Raw genomic sequence first — 19,946 nt, 5'->3', positions numbered from 1 at the left:
TGTTGTAAGAAGCATTCAGACTTCAGAAGTGTTAAAATGTTTGAAGAATAGGAAAAAAATATAAAGAAATCACTAACAAGTGAAGCACCAAGAACCAATTTTGATGATTTTAAAAAAAGAAATAGCCCCACTTCTGGGTATACAGTCAGAAGAACTGAAAGCAAGATCGCAAAGAGATATTTGCACATGCGTTCTCAAAGCAGCACTATTCACAATAGATAAGCGGAGGAAGCAATGCAAATGTTAACTGACAGATGATGAATGAATAAAGAAAATGAAGTATATATATATACAATCTCAGGGTTATCCAAGTTTAAAAAGAAGAAAATCTTGTCACATGCTGAAGCATGGATAAACTTTGAGAACATTATGGTAAATGAAATAAACCAGTCACAAAAAGACAAACACTGTGATTCCTCACATGAGCTACCAAAAAAAAATCAAATAAATAAAAATATAAAGTAGAATTGTGGTTACCGGCAGCTGGAGAGAGAAAAAGGACAGCTGCTGATTAGTGAGTAGAGCTCCTGTTCTGCAAGAGGAAAAAGTTCTGAAGATCTGTTTCAGAACAACATGAATATATATAACACTACTGAACTGAGAAGACTCTCGAGAGCCCCATGGACAGCAAGGAATCCAAACTAGTCAATCCTAAAGGAAATCAACCCTGAATATTCACTGGATGGACTGATGCTGAAGCTCTAATACGTTGGCCACCTGATGCAAAGAGCTGACTCATTGGAAAAGACCCTGATGCTGGAAAAGACCAAAGGCAGGAGAAGAGGACAACAAAGGATGAGATGGTTGGATGGCATCATCAACTCAATGGACATGAGTTTGAGCAAACTCCCAGAGACAGTGAAGGAAAAGGAAGCCTGGCGTGCTGCAATCCATGGGGTCACAAAGAGCTGGACATGACTGTGTGACTGAACAGCAACAACTGAACACTTAAAAAGGGTTAAGTTACTAATTTTTATGCTATGTGTTTTTTATCACAATTTTTAAAATTACCCCAAATAAATAATAAATTAGGTATATGACTCAAGAATGAAAACTAAACAGAAGGAAGATTTGAAAGCAAAAGTCAATGAAAACAAAACAAATCAAATAGTAGATCTGATCAACAAAAATAAAAAGTTAATCTCCAGAGGAAAAAAGAAACACTAACTAACCTCTGGCCTATTAGTCAAGAGATACAAAAATAAATATTTCATAAGAGAAATAACTTATAAAGTATGGAAATCACGATGAAATAGGATGATTTTCCAGGAAAAATGAATTATCAAAACTGACTTAAGAAAGGGAAGAAAGTCTGAATAGGTCAATATTTAAAAGAAACTGAAAAGGCTATTTTCCTCTAAAATGACAACTACCCAGCTGATTTTATGATTTAGCACTAACAACTTCCACATAGCCAACATGTAATGCAAAGCATTCCAGAATATGGGAAAAAAGAAATTTCACAACTCCTTCTGGAATAACTATGACATCAAAGATAGACAATGCTACCTGCACATAAAAAAACACTGTAAGCCAATACCACTTATGATCATTCATTAAAAATACGAGCAAAATACTAGAAAATTGAACCCAGCAGTATACTAGAAATATTATCATAATTCTGGAAATGGGAAGTGATGATACTTTCACGACACTGTATACGTAATGCCACTGAATTGTATACTTAAAAATGGTTAAAATGGTAGGTATCATGTATATATCACCACAATAAAAAATTAACATTAAAAAAGAGAAAAAAAGAAAAACTAATGTTTTTATCTGAAATAAGAAGTATTTTACTCAAAAGATTTTCTATATAAAAATTCATATGGGCATAACATAAATCATTAACAGTATAGGCTACAACTTAAAAAAGAGGGAATTACTAGGGTCATACAGTAAAGACAAATTAATAAACTAATTGGGCATTTAAATGCCAGGTGCCAGAAACAGAAATTTAAGGAGGTTGTGGTTGGTGAGCATGTTATATATCTACAGGTGTATTTAAAACAGGCAGAATTTCTCCGGAAAATCAATTGGAGGGCACAGTAGCCTGCACTTTGCTGGGCCAACTGAAGCACTCTAAGCCAGACAATCCTTCAGCAAAACCAGTGTTACTAAACATTCTGACGTGGAAGATGCCAACACTTTAAAAGCAAGAACCAGGTTTTCAAAGAATTAATTTTTTAGTACATCTATTTTAAACATTTTATATATATATATAAATCTTATTACAATAAAGTAGCACTCATCTCTGACAAGTACAGATGAGGCAGAAAGTACAAAACTAGAGTAAAAATCACCACTATTCCATTACCCAGAAATGGTGCTATTTTCTGTGTTTTTTTTTTTAAATCTGTAATTACTCTTCAAATTTAATAAACAGGGTAAAATATTGACTCCTGCTTAGTCACAAGTTTACTAGAAGCAGTTCTCCCAAAGATTGTTGTTTAGACTCTTAAGTTGTGTCCGACTCTTTAGCAACCGCGTGGACCACAGCCCACCTGTCCGTGGGATTTCCCAGGCAGGAATACTGGAGTGGGTTGCCATCTCCTTCTCCAAGGGATCATTTTGATACACCGGTTCTTAACAGTTTGGAATTTTGGCCAGTAGATATCAGTCACAATTCTATCACTATTTTAAATGTTTTCTAAGTTTGTAATAACCAATAATTTAACTCTCAGTCCCTATACCCAGTTCCTCATACTTACCTTGTAAACTTCACTGAAACCTCCTCTACCCAAAAGATGTAACAACAAATATCTGTCATTTAGCGTTGGATGATCTTTAAATCTGTGGAAACAGAATATAAAACAACAACATTCTGAGGTCAAGGACTACACAATTTTCCCTGCTTGTGAAACTTCCAGAATGTCTGACGTGTCATACATACAATTACAGATGCTGCCAACAGTTTGGCAATCATCGCAATATAGCTAATTCTGAGCACAGGAAGAACTCTATGGTTCAAAGAGAAGGTGTAACTATGATGAACAACATTAGCTGTGGAGTTGTGAGACCCAGGTGCCAGCTGCAGCGCAGCCACACTTAGACTAGTGACCCTTGTTGACTTCCCTCTCTTTCTGCCGTGCCAGAAAGGAGGGGGGTGCAGGGCTGTACACTGGACCAGGGATTTCCAAACTGCTACCGGGGTCCTGCAAACCACTCAAGAACCACACATCCCCTCCATTCAAAAACATACAAGAAAATCCCAAGAGAGTTTATGTGGCCTTAAAAGCGGATCTCATTGTAAAGTGAGTCACATGTTCTGTGTGCATTCATTTCCTCTCTTTACGTCTTCATGATGTAACTGCTTTCCCCACAGGATTCCATCTTGTATGCTTTTCTAGCAATAAGATGAAGAAATGAGAGATTCTGGCAAAAATAACTTTTACGTGTTTCTACCTAGTTCCTTATCAGCCCTACTAATAATCCTGAAAGTACTTTATTTTGATTTTGAGGCAGGGGCACACCTGTGGGGAGAGGTGACATCACTGCATGGGGTTTCGCTGTGGAGTCAGAGCCACATCTCAACTCTTTGTTTGGTCACACTAGTCCCTAGACAAGTTAACTTAGTTCCTCTAAGCCACTTTCCAGATCTATGTATTGAAGATGACCTATTGCAAAGGACTACTGTGACAATTAAATGACAGAACGCAGGGCACTCAGCACTCTGCCTGACACAGAAAGTGCACAGTAATGGCAGTAATGTTGCTGCCACTTATAGAAAGCAAAGTCCATGGCTCACTCTGGCCAAACAAAAATATACACGCTGTAGCTATGCCAAAACTTCCATGTTTCAGAATTAGAAAAATGTGGGGGGAATAAAAGGATTATCGTTAGAAGCCACTTGCCACTATACAATCTACTTTTCACAGTTTTAATTCCTTAAATGACTTACAAAGACGAGCATTTATCTCCAATTAATGTACTGAACTTGAGTCTTAAAAATCTCAACACTTTAAAGACCTATAAAGGTCATTCAGAAGCTAAGTGTCATTTTCAACCCAATAGTCTTTCCACACCACCCTACTGTCACCCTAATGCTTCCCCCTTCAGTAAGGCTACGAGGGTAAATCTAAGTACACAGGTACCTAAACCATTTGCGACTGCAAAGTTACATTGCTTTAATGACCTCTATGTGTGTAAAAATGCTGTATGTATACATATATACTTTATATGGATTTAAACCAATGCAAATCATAATTTTGTTCATTAAACGTAGTATTACACCTACAACAGAGTTAAATACACCATGGAATGGTCTACCAAATTTACAATAAGCAAAAACATCATTCTGGACAATTCATGTCAGAAAGTATTCAGCAATCTCCAACCCAACATACCCCCAAGTTGCTTACTGTGAATTATCTTCATTATGTATCCTTTTTAGTTCCCTGATATGTAGATTTCTAACCCTTTCTAGCCTTTCCAGCTCTGCCTGGATCTCTGCTTCCTCCTAAAGTGAAAAGGAAAGAAACAGCTTAGAACACAGGAAACTTTACCTTTTTAGACTCTCATTTCAAAAACAAAAGCAGACATCCCTCTTATGAAAAGCTGAGATGTTTTCCATTGACAAAGATTTTTTTTAAGAACTGGAATTTTAATCTTAAATATGATCCCACAGCAAAATAATAAATAAAACTCAAACCATACAGAGAAGAACAGCAGGAAAAGTGAAAAGCTTCCACCCTCTCCATGGCTACTACCCAGATACAATCACTGTTAAGTTCCTTGTGTAAATTTCCAGAAAAGTTTTGTATGTATACATACAGGCATGCAATCTTTTTTTCTTTTTTTAAAAAACACAAATCAGGTTTTTAAATCAGGTTTTTAAATCAGGTTTTAAAAATCAGGTTCTCTAACTGGTTCTGTTCTATAACTGCGATTCTACTTAGTGCTTTTAAATTCCACTGATTTAACAAGATCTGAGAAGGGCAGGGAGAGACGACAAGCACACCTTAAGAGCAATCTATTAAATACTTATTGATCAACTTCCTGATAAGCAGCACCCATCAAAAAGCACACACTGCTGAATTTAAGAGACGAGTGATCTACATCAAAGATACCTCTGTGAACACTGTCAACAACAAATTCTATGTGGGTGCCTTTGTGTTACAATACGGTTGGTGCACCACCTTTTTTTCTTAGCCAGTTTAGGTAAGAGATAAGAGCTGCTATGTGATTTAGAACATCACAATAACTTCAATTTCAGAACCATCTGCTCTTAGTTTATTTTTTACTAAAAAGATAATCACTTGTGGGGCCCTATGAGGTATACAGAATGAAGTATCAGTATATCATTGGTAGAAAAGGCACTCTCACTGGGAGCTTGGAGCTGACTTGCAAGTTGAAAGACACAAACTCCACCATTAGAATACAGGTGTGACCCAAAGTAACTATTAATGATTTCCACAGGTATGTGAAGCTACTATTTGCCCAAATGACCAAACAACTTCAACACCAAATGTAAACTAAAAGTTGTATTTCTTCAGACACATTTTCTCATTATACTTACCTTTTTAAGATGACCTAATCTGAGTTTGAAGATTTCTTCTTGTTCATGGTATTCTGCTAATGTTAACCTGGAAAATAATGACAGAAATTTCAGTAAATTATTTGAAATCATAATGTGACTATTTAAAGAGAAATGCCAAAGAATACTATACAGTATATTCACTTTAACTTAGTTAAAATGACCAAAAGATAGATTATCTTGCAGTTCTTTGACAACAGAAAACTTCTGTGATTTATCAGATGTGATGTGAATAAAGGACTTCAAAGTTGGAAGTCTATTTTAAAAAAATGAGAAAAATAAATGACCTCTATTTTTACATTACTTATGAAATGAGTTTGGTCATATACCTTATTCAGATGAAAATCCATTGGAAGAGGTAGCCAAATTATATGTCTAAAAGTTTTTTAAGGGGGATATTAATAAGCCAACATACTTGGTTATTTTTTGATAACTCTTGGACTTTGATACAAGGAGAAGAACCTAGGGAACAGAGTCCAGGATCTGGAGTCTGAGGACTAGGGTTCACAATTCTGACCACGTGACCTTAGGCAAGCAACTTTAACCTCAATTTCCTAAAAACACAGCAAGCAATGATACCTATCTAAAAAAGCTGTTGTGAATATTACAATGAGAATATGAAGGGAATCTATACTTTGTGAAATACTACTCAACACAGTTCTCAAAGGGCTGACTTCATGGGTAATCGTTTCATGTTCTACCTACCCTGATCGCATCCTCATATCTCAAGAATGAGCATGTAAGAAGTGATAGCTTACTCCTCCATCTTCACCCTCTTCACATTCTAGAAGCACACACATATACTTCAAAGTTTTAGATGTCACTGTTTAGATATATTCTAAATAGCAGGAGAAAGAAGAAACAGCTATCCTATCAACCAGGAAGAGCTACAAAATAAAGCTGCTGAGGTCTGACTAAAAGAAGATAAAAATAGCAAGAAATACTCCCATCAGGGTTCATACACCTTCTTTTCATAGTTGCAGAAATACTTAAATCTATTATCCCATATCATACCAGTAAAAAAGGGAGAAATGAAAAAAATCATAGCTTAGAATTCTATCTAAAACATGTTAAGTACCAGGAAAGGATAATAAAACCCATTCCAACACGAGAGGAATATTTTTGGCTTCTGGCCAAGGGAATGAGACATGGATACTTTAATTATTAAAGACTAGACCAAAGGCCTTCCAGCTTAGATTTTACTCAGGACTCCAGATGGCAACTGCTTACTTACACTCTACTGGCTTAGACCAAATTCTAATTATTATTCTATGGCAAAAAAAAAAAACCAACCATAATAACCTGTGCTCACTTTGCTACTTCTAAGCCAATGGTTTTATTCATTGGTGTGAAATAATTTTCAAATAATACTGGAAGAAGAGTTCCTTCACAAAATAAATGTAGGAGTTATGAAAGAAGACAATAATCAGAGTAACGTGTACAACTTTTGCCTAAAGAATTCTTCAAAACTGGGTTTCTACTTGGACTTAAAAAGAATTTTTTTTTTTAATTTATTTGGCTGCTCCAGGTCTTAGCTGCAGCATGTGGGATCTCTAGTTGTGGCATGAGAACTCTTAGCATGTGGGATCTAGTTCCCTGATCAGGGATCAAACTCGGGTCCCCAGCATTGGGAGCATGGAGTCTTAGTCACTGGTTCAGCAGGAAAGTCTCCCACTTGGACTTTTTGAAAGGGGATATTGCTTAGAATCTAGCGAAGACGTTCTCCAAACTTAATCACTGTGCATACCTTTATCACGATACTTAAAGTAACTATTAGTTTATTCATCTGTTCATTTTCCCTAAATAAACTGTGAGTCCTAAGGCTGGGCTGTCTCCTTCAGCTCTGCAATCTGGTGTCCAGAACAGGGCTGAACCTATAATAAGCATTTAACATAGACTTACTAAATGAATGTCAAGGAAAAGGCTCCCCAAGACATCAGCTATGTATTGGGTGAGGACTGGTGTTAAGCCAGCTTTCTAACTGGAATGAAGAAATATACATTTCTGGGATGTCATGAACTTTTAATAATGGTAATAAGTATTTTTATACTTGAAGTGGATTATGGGTTAATATGTTTTTGTGAACTAACATGAAAACACTAAAGGCAAAAGACATTAGTCAATAAATTACATATCATTAGCTCTCATTTGTAGCTACAATTAAACCCCACAATGACAGCTTTAAGAAATTTCTTTTTCCCTTGAAAAACCAATAAGGCCACTAGGGAAATACTGATTATAATACCAATGAATGTTTCTATGAAAAATATGTTTTATATTTCAAACATTCAAACATCTAATTCAGAAACTGACTTTATGGCTATCATCAATTCTGTAGAGATTTTCTACACATTTATAGATCTCTTCTTCCCTTTTAATTGGAAAGCCTCTTAAAGATAGTGGTGATGAGCATCAATAAGAAATTTTTAAAACAGGCAAGTAATTTGCTAGTTTTATTTTCCATGCTAATTCAAACTGTTCAGCAGTCCTGCCTACTTGGCAAACTACAACCTGTGGGCCATTTGGCTCGTAATCTGTTCTGGAAATAGCCACATCGTGCTGCCTATGAATGTTTTCAAGCTGTAACAGTAGAGTTGAGTAGTGGCAACACAGACTCTCCAGTGTGCAAAGCCTGAAGTGTTTACTATCTGGCCCAATGGAGAAACAGTTTGCCACTGCCTGTCCTAGCGGAAGATTCTCTTAGTGGTCAAGAGTTCAAAAGTCAACTAGGGAAATCTGATATGGGGAGGGAGTGAAGAAAGAAGGCCATCTGTACTCTGACTATTCTATCGCTCCTAGTCATGGTAACTAAGGAATACTTGTTGACTAGCAGTGAAAAAGATGACTACACTGCAACTGAGAATACTGGTGTTTTCCTTACGTTCCCAGAACAGAAAAAAATAAATAAGTAAATAAACAACAACTGGGAATGTCAAGATTTGGCTTACTGGGAAAATGTTCTTTTCCTAAAATAATACTTATTTTTTCTTAGGTTACATCTAAATTTGTGAGTGGTAACTAGAGTTCTTCAGACTACTAAATAGCATTCTTCAATTGTGCATTCTTCAGTCTGAAATAGAGCCAGATAATTTCCTTAAGGCGATACAAACATACCACAACCTAGAAGCACACATAAGCAAGTATATCATTTGAATACCTACTGACATCACATTTGTTTTAAGAGTGGCCAAAGATCACGACATCAAGTTAAAAGACTTTTTTTTTCTCCCTCTCATTCGAAACTTCTTATATAAGATTAGGACTAAGCAAATGAGTTAATTGTGTACAACTTTTGCACGAGTTGAGTGAATCTATTAATGTAACTAAAAAGAAAGGTTAAGCTCTAGAAATCTCCACAATTTATCACTTCTTCCAGTGGCACTCAACAGGAGGTCTGTATCTCAGGGAAGAATACAGTATCTCAGTTCGCGTTAATAAAGAACATACGTTTCATTCTCAGCTCCATTGGTCTTGCTTTTCCGCTGTTTCTGCTCATTGGTTGCTGGAGGGGCCTGTCCCATGGCAGGAGGTTTCCGCTTCGCTAACATTTTTCGTTGTCTTTCTATCTCTTCCCTCTGTGAATTTATCCTTTCCTGTTGCCTAGAGATATAAAAGATGTTGCACAGAGGAAGGTCAAAACTGTTTGAACACAGCTAGTGAATAAACATAAATATTCTTGTCACCTTCATATTTGATAGACTTCAGAAAAATAAACCTAAGTAGAGATTTGATTTTAACTTCAGATTTGAAGAACCAAATATCTGGTGATAGAGCTGTTTTTGTTAATGAATCTGTACTTTTAATATACTAATTACAATAACTCTCGGAGCAGAAAAGTGGGCAGGAAGAAACAATATCAAATTTCTATTGTGACCTAATTTTCCAACTCAAAAGGAAAAACTGTGATTGCTTTTTTTTCTTGACTGCTTTTTTTTTTTTTTCTTATTGCTTTTTAACAGTTAAGAAAACAACTCCTGGTAATGAACCCACTAAATAACTGTTTATGTAAAAAAAAAAAAAGGGTTCCAAGTGCCTTTTTATTTTTTAACTGGATTATAGTTTCTTCAAAATCTATCTATAAAGATACCAAATTTTGAGGAATGATAAACAAAGGAAAAAACGTTTTCTTTCAGAATCTATCAGTTATTCTAATCAAGTGAGCCACTACCACTCTCAAGTCATTCCCAAACACTAATATGGTAGAAACCCAAACTAAGTTTTTTAAGAACAAAGATGAGCATTTAGAGAAAGCAAAAAGAAGCCTTTCAACAAGTAAAAACTCCTCAGGAAATAGTACACAAAATGAATGAATAAAAGACATATAAAAGACTCAGGATATTTAACACCATTTCTATTAGAGTACTTCCTGCTGCTGCTGCGTCACTTCAGTGGTGTCCGACTCTGTGCGACCCCATAGACGGCAGCCCACCAGGCTCCCCTGTCCCTGGGATTCTCCAGGCAAGAACACTGGAGAGGGTTGCCATTTCCTTCTCCAATGCATGAAAGTGAAAAGGGAAAGTGAAGTCGCTCAGTCATGTCATGACTCTTCGCCACCCCATGGACTGCAGCCCACCAGGCTCCTCTGTCCATGGAATTTTTCAGGCAAGAGTACCAGAGTGGGGTGCCACTGCCTTCTCCAGAGTATTTCCTAATAATGTCTGATTTTTTAAAATAAACTGGCTTATAAACTAAAAGTCAATACAAATATCAATGCAAGTATTCCACTTTCTCTCATGAATCCTGCTACCTGACAGATACTAAGGTTTATAGACCAGGTATATAAAAGCATACCAAGATTTGAGATTAACCACTTAGAGTAAAATCTTTAAATCACTCATCATAGTTCACAGTCAGATGCTGGCTCCTATCCTCTTCTCTTTCTACCATGCTTTTATCCCATCTCCCTTTCTTGACCCAAATTTCACTTTTGCAGAATGACAGAATCTAATTTTTTAAACCTATATTCTCAAATGACGTCTACTTGACCCTCTTCTCTGAACACTAGTTGTCAGTTTCTACACTATTTCCAGATTCAGGATACCTTTCTTAAAAGAACGGTAACCAGAAAAACAAGACTAGACCCCAGAGCAGACCCCCATAATACAACTTATGCTGCCACATCTAAAAGGGCAACACTGTAAGTAAGCAAGGTTAACCTAATCACAGTACTGCAAAGAAATATCATTTCTTTTGATAATACCATTTTCTTGGCTTCAAGATAAGCTGACTTACAGATTAGATGTCAATTTATTTATTTATTTTAGTTGGAGGCTAATTACAATATTGTAGTGGTCTCTGCCATACATTCATATGAATCAGCCACGGGTTTACATGTGTTTCCCATCCTGAACCCCCTTCCCTCCTCCTTCTCCATCCCATCCCTCTGAATCATCCCGGTGCTCCAGTCCTGAGCACCCTGTCTCATGCATCGAACCTGGACTGGCCATCTGTTTCACATATGATAATATACATGTTTCAGTGCTATTCTCTCAGATCATCCCACCCTCGCCTTCTCCCACAGAGTCCAAAAGACTGTTCTATACATCTTTGTCTCTTTTGCTGTCTCGCATACAGAGTTATCATTATCATCTTTCTAAATTCCATATATATGCGTTAGTATACTGCATTGGTGTTTTTCTTTCTGGCTTCCTTCACTCTGTATAATAGGCTCCAGTTTCATTCACCTCATTAGAACTGATTCAAATGTATTCTTTTTAATGGCTGAGTAATATTCCATTGTGTATACATACCACAGCTTTCTTATCCATTCGTCTGCTGATGGACATCTAATAGGACAGTAGAAATTTTAATTCAAGCATTGTCTGCTTGTCTAAAAAAATCTTTTAACTATTAGAGATATACCTTTCCCTCCAAAAATATATGTTTATGAATAATTCATGGCTTGAAAGATATCTGGATTAGACACAGAATCCTTAGGTAAAATAACAATCTTCCTTCTCACTCAATGAATGTCCTTGACGAAAACATGTATCTTCTCTGAATATGAGTGTCCCAGTTAAAAAAACTGGTAAAATATCTTTAAGCTCATTTCCATCCCTTTAGGGGCCATGAGTTCAAAGCACTCTGAACTCTCTGAAGGTAACCATACAATGTATAGTTTAATTATAATCCATAGTGTACCAGAGGAGTATCACAACATTTTATCTACTGGAGACTAACTGCTTTGGAAGGTTATCTTAACAATTACCTTTATTAAATATCAATAAAACTTATATTTGCTATTGTTTTCAGGGAGAATCTGCACATTTGATTTCCAAATTCACAAAGAAAGGAGCCTCATAGCCATTATATACAAATCATAAACAAAGTGTACTCTGGTGCCAAAACACCATGAGGCCATCTTCAACTGTACATTCTAAGAGAGCTTGACTGCACATGAAAATTAATATACCAAAGATCAACTGTCATATGTAATATGGATTTCTACATTAATTCTTGATGTTGTTGAAACTGTTCAGTCATTTATACTTATAAAAGTCATCTAAAGCAGTCTATTAGTGACAATTCATTTAGGTTTATTTTGGGAATATAAAGTCTGATTATGTCAAACTGTTAACTTCTCTTAGAACAAGAACTGTGTCTTATTAACCATTATATCTCCAACACATATGACAGTGTTTTTTTTTAATCGAAGGATAATTGCTTCACAGAATTTTGTTGTTTTCTGTCAAACCCAAGATGAAATTGCCCATCTCCCGCCCCATCCCACTCCTCTGGATTGATACAGAGCCCGTGTGAGTTTCCTGAGCCACACAGCAAATCCCCATTGGCTGTCTATTCTACAGATGGTGATGTAAGTGTCCATGTTACTCTCCCCATACATCTCACCCTCTCCTGCCCTCTCCCCATGTCCATAAGTCTATTCTGCATGTCTGCTTCTTCATTGCTTCCCTGAACATAAATTCTTCATACCATTTTTCTATATTCCATATACATGCGTTAGAATACAATATTTATCTGTCTCTTTCTGACTTACTTCACTCTGTATAATAGCTTCTAGGTTCATCCACCTCATCAGAACTGATTCAACGGTGTTCCTTTTTATGGCTGAGTAATAGTCCATTGTGTATATGTTCCACAACTTCTTCACCTATTCCTCTATTGATGGACTTCTAAGTTGCTTCCATATTATAGCTATTGTAAACAGTGATGCAGTGAACAATGGGATACATGTGTCTTTTTCAATTTTGGTTTCCTCAGGGTATATGCCCAGGAGTGGGATAGCTGGGTCATATGGTGGTTTTATCCCTAGTTTATTAAGGAATCTCCATACAATCTTAAATAGTGGCTGTATCAATTTATATTCCCACTAACAGTGCAATAATGTTCCCTTTTCTCCATACCCTCTGCAGCATTTATTAATTGGTGACTTTTTGATGATGGCTGTTCTGACTTGTGTCAGGTGATATCTCATTGTAGTTTTGATTTGCATTTCTCAAATGAGTAATGTTGAGAATCTTTTCATGTGTTTGTTAGTCATCTGTATATATTTTAAGTCTGTTTAGGTGTTCCTTCTGCTTTTTGATTGCGTTGTTTTTCTGGCTTTGAGTTGTATGAGCTGCTTGTATATTTTGAAAATTAATCCTTTGTCTGTTGTTTTATTTGCTATTATTTTCTCCCATTCTGAGGGTTGTCTTTTTACCTAGCTTATAGTTCTCTTTGCTGTGCAAAAGCTTTTACGTTTAATCAGTTTAAGTTTAACCACTTGTTTACTTTTGTTTTTATTTCCATTACTTTAGGAGGTGGGTCATAGAGAATCTTGCTTTGATTTATGTTATTGAGTGTTCTGCCTTTGTTTTCCTCTAAGAGTTTTATAGTTTCTGGTCTTTGATCCATTTTGAGTTTATCTTTGTGTATGGTGTTAGGGAGTGTTCTAATTTCATTCTTTTACATGTAGCTGTCCAGTTTTCCCAGCACCATTTATTGAAGAGGCTGTCTTTGCCCCGTTGTATATTCTTGGTCCTTTGTCAAAAATAAGGTACCCATAGGTGTGTGGGTTTATTTCTGGGCTTTCTGTCTTGTTCCATTGGGATATTTCTGTTTTTGTGCCAGCACCATACTGTCTTGATGACTGTAGCTTTGTAGGATATTCTGAAGTCAGGAAGGTTGATTTCTCCAGCTCCATTCTTTTCTCTCAAGACTGCTTTGGCTATTTGGGTTCTTCTGTGCTTCCACATGAATTGTGAATTTTTTGTTTCAGTTCTGTGAAAAATGCCCTTAGTAATTTGATAGGGATCACACAGAATCTGTAGATTGCATTTGGTAGTACAGTAATTTTCACAATGTTGATAATTGCTACCCTGGATCATGGAATATCTCTCCATCTGTTTATGTTGTCTTTGATTTCTTTCATTAGTGTCTTATAATTATCTGTGTACAGTTCTTTTGTCTTAGGTAAGTTTATTCCTAGGTATTTAATTCTTCTTGTTGCAATGGTGAAGGGATTGATTCCTTAATTTCTCTTTCTGATTTTTCATTGTTAGTATATAGAAATGCAAGTAATTTCTGTGTATTGATTTTGTATCCTGCAACTTTGCTAATAGCTCTAATAATTTTCTGATACTATCTTTAGGGTTTTCTACATACAGTATCATGTCATCTACAAACGATGAGAGCTTTACTTCTTTTCCAATCTGGATTCCTTTTATTTCTTTTTCTTCTCTGACTGCTGTATCTAGGATTTCCAGAACTATGTGAATAGTGGTGAAAATGGGTACCCCTGTCTTGTTCCTGATCTTAGCGGAGATGCTTTCAGTTTTTCACCATTGAGAATAATGTTTGCTCTAGGTTTATCATATATGGCCTTTACTACGTTGAGGTAGGTTCCTTCTATGCCCATTCTTTGAAGAGCTTTGATCATTAATGGGTGCTGAATTTTGTCAAAGGCTTTTTCTGCATCTATTGAGATGATCATATGGTTTTATCTTTCAATTTGTTAATATGGTGTATCACATTGTTTCATTTGCATATATTGAAGAATCCTTGCATCCCTGGAATAAACCCAACTTGGTCCTGGTGTATGAGCTGTGTGATGTGCTGAATTCTGTTTGCTAGAATTTTGTTGAGGACTTTTACATCTATGCTCATCAATATTGGCTTATAGTTTTCTTTTTTGTGTGTTGTCTTTGTCTGGTTTTGGTATCAGCGTGATGGTGGCCTTGTAGAATGAGTTTGGAAGTGTTCCTTCCTCTGTAAATTTTTGAAAGAGTTTTAGAAGGATAGGCATTAGCTCTTCTCTAAATGTTTGATAGGATTCTCCTGTGAAGCCATCTGGTCCTGGGCTTTTGTGTTTTGGGAAATTTTTGATCCCAGCTTCAATTTCAGTGCTTGTAATTGGGGTGTTCATAATTTCTATTTCTTCCCGGTTCAGTCTTGGAAGATTGAACTTTTCTAAGAATCTGTCCATTTCTTCCAGGTTATGCATTTTATTTCCATATAGTTGTTCAAATAGTCTCTTATAATCTTTTGTATTTCCGCACTGTCTGTTGTAAATTCTCCTTTTTCATTTCTAATTTGGTTGATTTGATTCTTCTCTCTTTTTGTCTTGATGAGTCTGGCTAAAGGCTTGTCAATTTTATCTTCTCAAAGAACAGCTATTAGTTTTATTAATCTTTACTATTGTTTCTTTCATTTCTTTTTCATTTATTTCTGCTTGGATCTTATATGATTTCTTTCCTTCTACTAATTTTGGCGGGGTTTTTTTGTTGTTGTTTTTTTCCCACTTGATGTAGGTGTAAAGTTAGGTTGTCTGTTCGATGTTTTTCTTGTGTCTTTAGGTAGGATTGTATTGCTATAAACTTCCCTCTTAGAACTGCTTTTCCTGCATCCCGTAGGTTTTGAGTTGTTCTATTTTTATTGTCATTTGTTTCTAGATATTTTATTATTTCCCTTTTGACTTCTTCAGTAACCTGCTGGCTATTTAGAAATGTAGTTTAATCTCCATGTATTTCTGTTTCTTAAAGTGTTTTTCTTGTGACTGATATCTAATCTCACAGTGCTGTGGTCGGAGAAGATACTTGATACAATTTCAATTTTCTTAAATTTACTGAGATTTGATTTGTGACCCAAGATGTGGTCTATCCTGGAGAATGTTTCATGTGCACTTGAGAAGAAGGTATATTCTTCTGCATTTGGATGGAATATCCTGAACATATCAATGAGATCCATCTCATCTAATGTATCATTTAAGACTTGTGTTTCCTTATTAATTTTGGTGTGAGTGGGCTGTTAAAGTTTCCAACTATTATTGTGTTACTGTCAGTTTCTCCTTTTATGTCTGTTAAGTGTTTGTCTTATGTATTGAGGTGCTCCTCTGTTGGGTGCATAGATATTTACTGTTATGTCTTCCTCCTGGATTGACCCCTTGATCATGATGTAGTGTCCTTCCTTATCTCTTATAATCTTCCTTATTTTAAGGCCTATTTGGTCTGATATGAGGATTGCTACTCCAGCTTTCTTTTGCTTCCCATTCGCATGGAATATATTTTTCCATCCTCTCAGTCTCTCTGTGTCTTTAGACACATATAGGGGGTTTCTTATAGACAGCATATATGTGGGTCTTGTTTTTGTATCCATAGAGCTAGTCTGTGTCTTTTTGTTGGAGCATTTAATCAATTTACATTTAAAGTAATTATTGATATATATGTTCCTATTGCCATTTTCTTAATTATTTGGCATTGATTTTCTCGATCTTTTTTCTTTTCTTGTATTTCTTGACTATATAAGTCCCTTTAACATTTGTTGAAAAGCTGGTTTGGTGGTACTAAATTCTCTTAACTTTTGCTTGTCTGAAATGCTTTTTATTTCTCCATCAATTTTGAATGAGATCCTTGCCAGGTGCAGTAATCTTGGTTGTAGATTTTTCCCTTTTAGTACTTTAAATATATCCTTCCATCCCCTTCTGTCCTGCAGAGTTTCTGCTGAAAGATAAGCTGTTAAGCATATGGGGTCTCCTTTGTTTTTAACTTGTTGCTTTTCTGTTGCTACTTTTAATATTGTGTTTACTCTTGTTAGTATGTGTATTGGCATGTTTTTCCTTGGGTTTATCCTGTGTGGGACTCTGTGTCTCTTGGACTTGAGTGACTATTTCTTTTTCCATGTTGGGGAAATTCTCAACTATAATCTCTGGGAAAATTTTCTCATACATTTTCTTTTTTCCTTCTTCTGGGGCCCCCATAACTCGAATGTTGGTGGTTTGATATTGTCCCAGAGGGCCCTGAGACTACCTTCAGTTCTTTTCATTCTTTTTACTTTACTCTGCTCTTCAGAAGCTATTTCCACCATTTTATCTTCCAGCTCACTGATTTTTCTTCTGCTTCAGATATTCTGCTATTGATTCCATCTAGAGTATTTTTAATTTCAGTAATCGTGTTGTTTGTCTTTGTATGTTTATTCTTTAATTCTTCTAGGTCTTCTTACATTGATTCTTACATTTTCTATGTTTTGTTTTCAAGGTTTTTGAACATCCTTACTATTATTATTCTGAATTCTTTTTCAGGTAGTTTGCCTATTTCCTCTTCATTTATTTGGACTTCTGTGTTTCTAGTTTGTTCCTTCATTTCTGTAGTATTTCTCTGCTTTTTCATTATTTTTTTTTAACTTATTGTGTTTGAGGTGTCCTTTTCCCCAGGTTTCGAGGTTGAATTCTTTCTTCCTTTTGGGTTCTGCCCTCCTAAGGTTGGTCCAGTGGTTTGTGTAAGCTTCTTACAGGGCAAGATTTGTGCTGAGTTTTTGTTTGTCTGTTTGTTTTCCTCTGACTGGCAAGGCTGAGTGAGGTGGTAATCCTGTCGGCTGATGATCTGGTTTGTATTCAGGTCTTGTATTCAAGTGGTTTCCTTTGTGTGAGTTCTCATGATCTGATACTCCCTAGGGTTAGTTTTCAGGTTGTCTAGGGTCTTGGAGTCAGTGCTCCCACTCCAAAGACTCAGGGCTTGATATCTGGTCAGGAATGAAGATTCCATGAGTAGTTTGTTATGGCATTAAGTGAGATTAAAACAAATATCCAAAATGAAAAACCAAGGATGAACCCCACACAAATGACAGTTACAAAATCAGGCAAATAATAATTAAAATAATGGAATATACATATACACCCACGAGCAAAGTGAAAATAGTCCAACAAAAATACAGTATATTGACCCAGCAAACAAAGGAAATGAAAAATTATATTTACTAGTTAAGAACAAAACTAACTAAAGCACAAACTGGAAAACAAAACTAAAGCAAGGTGCCAAGTGGGGAATAAAGCAATGAAAACAAAACGAACAAATATGTTGAGAGGAAAGGGAAGAGAGAAAAGAAAGAATAGATATGCAAAGTTAAACAGAAGTGGATAAAGAAGATTTATATACATTAAAGATTAACTGCAAGGGGAAAAGAACAGTTGGAAAGGCAAACAAAGGGACAAATGTAGAAAAAATATAACAGTTTTTAAAAAATTAAAAATTAAAATTATAAAAAAGAGAAAAGAAAAAGGAAAAAAAAAAACAGGAAGAAGAAATTAAAAAAAGGAAAAATCCACAGAACTGCAAAAGCCCAATGTAGAGGCAGAAGTTTATAATAATAAAAAATGTGACTGAAGAACCTCTAAAGCTTAATTAGATTTCCTAGTGCCAATGAAATTAAAAGACGCTTACTCCTTGGAAAGAAAGTTATGACCAACCTAGATAGCATATTGAAAAGCAGAGACATTACTTTGCCAACAAAGGTCCATCTAGTCAAGGTTATGGTTTTTCCAGTGGTCATGTATGGATGTGAGAGTTGGACTGTGAAGAAAACTGAGCGCCAAAGAATTGATGCTTTTGAACTGTGGTGTTGGAGAAGACTCTTAAGAGTCCCTTGGACTACAAGGAGATCCAATCAGTCCATTCTGAAGGAGATCAGCCCTGGGATTTCTTTGGAAGGACTGATGCTAAAGCTGAAACTCCAGTACTTTGGCCACCTCATGCGAAGAGTTGACTCATTGGAAAAGACCCTGATGCTGGGAGGGATTGGGGGCAGGAGGAGAAGGGGACGACCCAGGATGAGATGGCTGGATGGCATCACCAACTCGATGGACATGAGTTTGGGTGAACTTTGAGAGTTGGTGATGGACAGGGAGGCCTGGCGTGCTGTGATTCATGGGGTTGCAAAGTCAGACACAACTGGGCGACTGAACTGAACTGAGTGCCAATAAAATCAACAACTACAACAGAGGGGGGTAAAAAAGGAAACAAAAAGAAAAAAACTCCAAAAGAATCTACAGAACAAGTCAAAAGATAAAAATAATAAATATTTTTCTTGAGTCAGTGCTGTCAGGGTCACTGGGAGTCACAGTCCACCTCACCTCCCTAGGATGCCCCACCTCACCTCCCTAGGATGCCCTCCAACACTGTGCTGATCTCTGGACCTGTTGTGGGGACAGCTCAGATTCTAATCTGGTCCTATTCCTGGGTGTTTTTGTCTCCAATGTCCATGGCTATCAGAGCTAGTGTTTTCTTTTGTGGGAGCTCTCAATGACCTTTCATATATTCCATAGACAGAGTCTGCCTAGTTGATCACATGGATTTAATCTGCAGTTTGTACAGCTGGTTAGAAGGTTTTGGGTCTTCTTCCTTATCCACACTGCCCTGGGTTTCAATGGTGGTTTTATTTCCACTTCTGCATGTGGGTCATCCACTGGGGTTTGCCCCTGAGGCTGCCCTGGAGGACTTGGGCTTTCCTCTGTGAGGGCCAGTGTGGAGGTGGTGCAGCTGCTTGGGTCACAGGGGTTCTGGCAGCACCAGACTAAGGGGAGTTGGAGGCTAGAGCAGCAGGAAATATAGTGCTCTCGAAGGGTATGGAAACCAGTATTGGCCAATATGCTCCAGTATTCTTGCCTGAAAAACCCCACCATCCTGACACAGAAGCCTGGCAGGCCACAGTCTACAGGGTCGCAAAGCATTGGACATGACCAAAGTGACCCTGCGCGCATAGACACAAGACGTTTTTGGCCTATGGCAGCTCTGCCCTGGTGAGAGTTGAGCGTGAAGGTGGCGCAGCTGCTTGGCCTGCACCTAGCGGTGCAAAGTGTGCAGAGACATGGACTGCCTCCACCCCAGGAGCTATGGCCGTATCAGAGTCTTTTTTTTTGAGCCTCTTGTAGCTGGTGATCAGAAGGTCTCTCTGGCCAATCTTTCTCCATAGCTCTGCTGGTTCAGGCACTAAGACGGCTCCCTTGCCTGGGGTCCTTCTCTGTTGTTCAGCGCGTCAGGCACAGAGAAGGGCCGCCTGGCTGGGGTCCTACTCTAGATGAGTACATCAGCCAGTTCAAGGGGTACCCTGGGTGGGGTCCAGGTCTGTAGTTCAGTATGTCAGGGTTTGACGGGCCAGCCTCTCTATTGTTCAGCTGCTGATGCTGGTGTGTAGGGAG

At 37.0% G+C, this 19,946-nt stretch overlaps 1 protein-coding gene across 13 annotated transcripts in view; it reads right to left on the bottom strand.

Moving 5' to 3' along the window:
* TLK2 (tousled like kinase 2) overlaps positions 1 to 19,946 on the bottom strand; it is a 123,450-nt gene that overhangs the window by 19,304 nt on the left and 84,200 nt on the right. For all 13 annotated transcript variants that reach the window (XM_060395755.1, XM_060395760.1, XM_060395756.1 and 10 more), the window contains 4 exons: positions 8,984 to 9,136; positions 5,519 to 5,585; positions 4,362 to 4,459; positions 2,712 to 2,793 (listed from right to left, as the gene is read on the bottom strand). In XM_060395755.1, coding sequence (XP_060251738.1) covers positions 2,712 to 2,793; positions 4,362 to 4,459; positions 5,519 to 5,585; positions 8,984 to 9,136 — 400 coding nt within the window. The remainder of the gene's footprint in view (positions 1 to 2,711; positions 2,794 to 4,361; positions 4,460 to 5,518; positions 5,586 to 8,983; positions 9,137 to 19,946) is intronic.

This window comes from Ovis aries, chromosome 11 (genome assembly GCF_016772045.2).
Source record: "Ovis aries strain OAR_USU_Benz2616 breed Rambouillet chromosome 11, ARS-UI_Ramb_v3.0, whole genome shotgun sequence".
NCBI classification, from domain to species: Eukaryota; Metazoa; Chordata; class Mammalia; order Artiodactyla; family Bovidae; genus Ovis; species Ovis aries.
The sequence above is the reverse complement of the archived record's forward strand: the minus strand, read 5'-3'. Positions and strand labels throughout refer to the sequence as shown.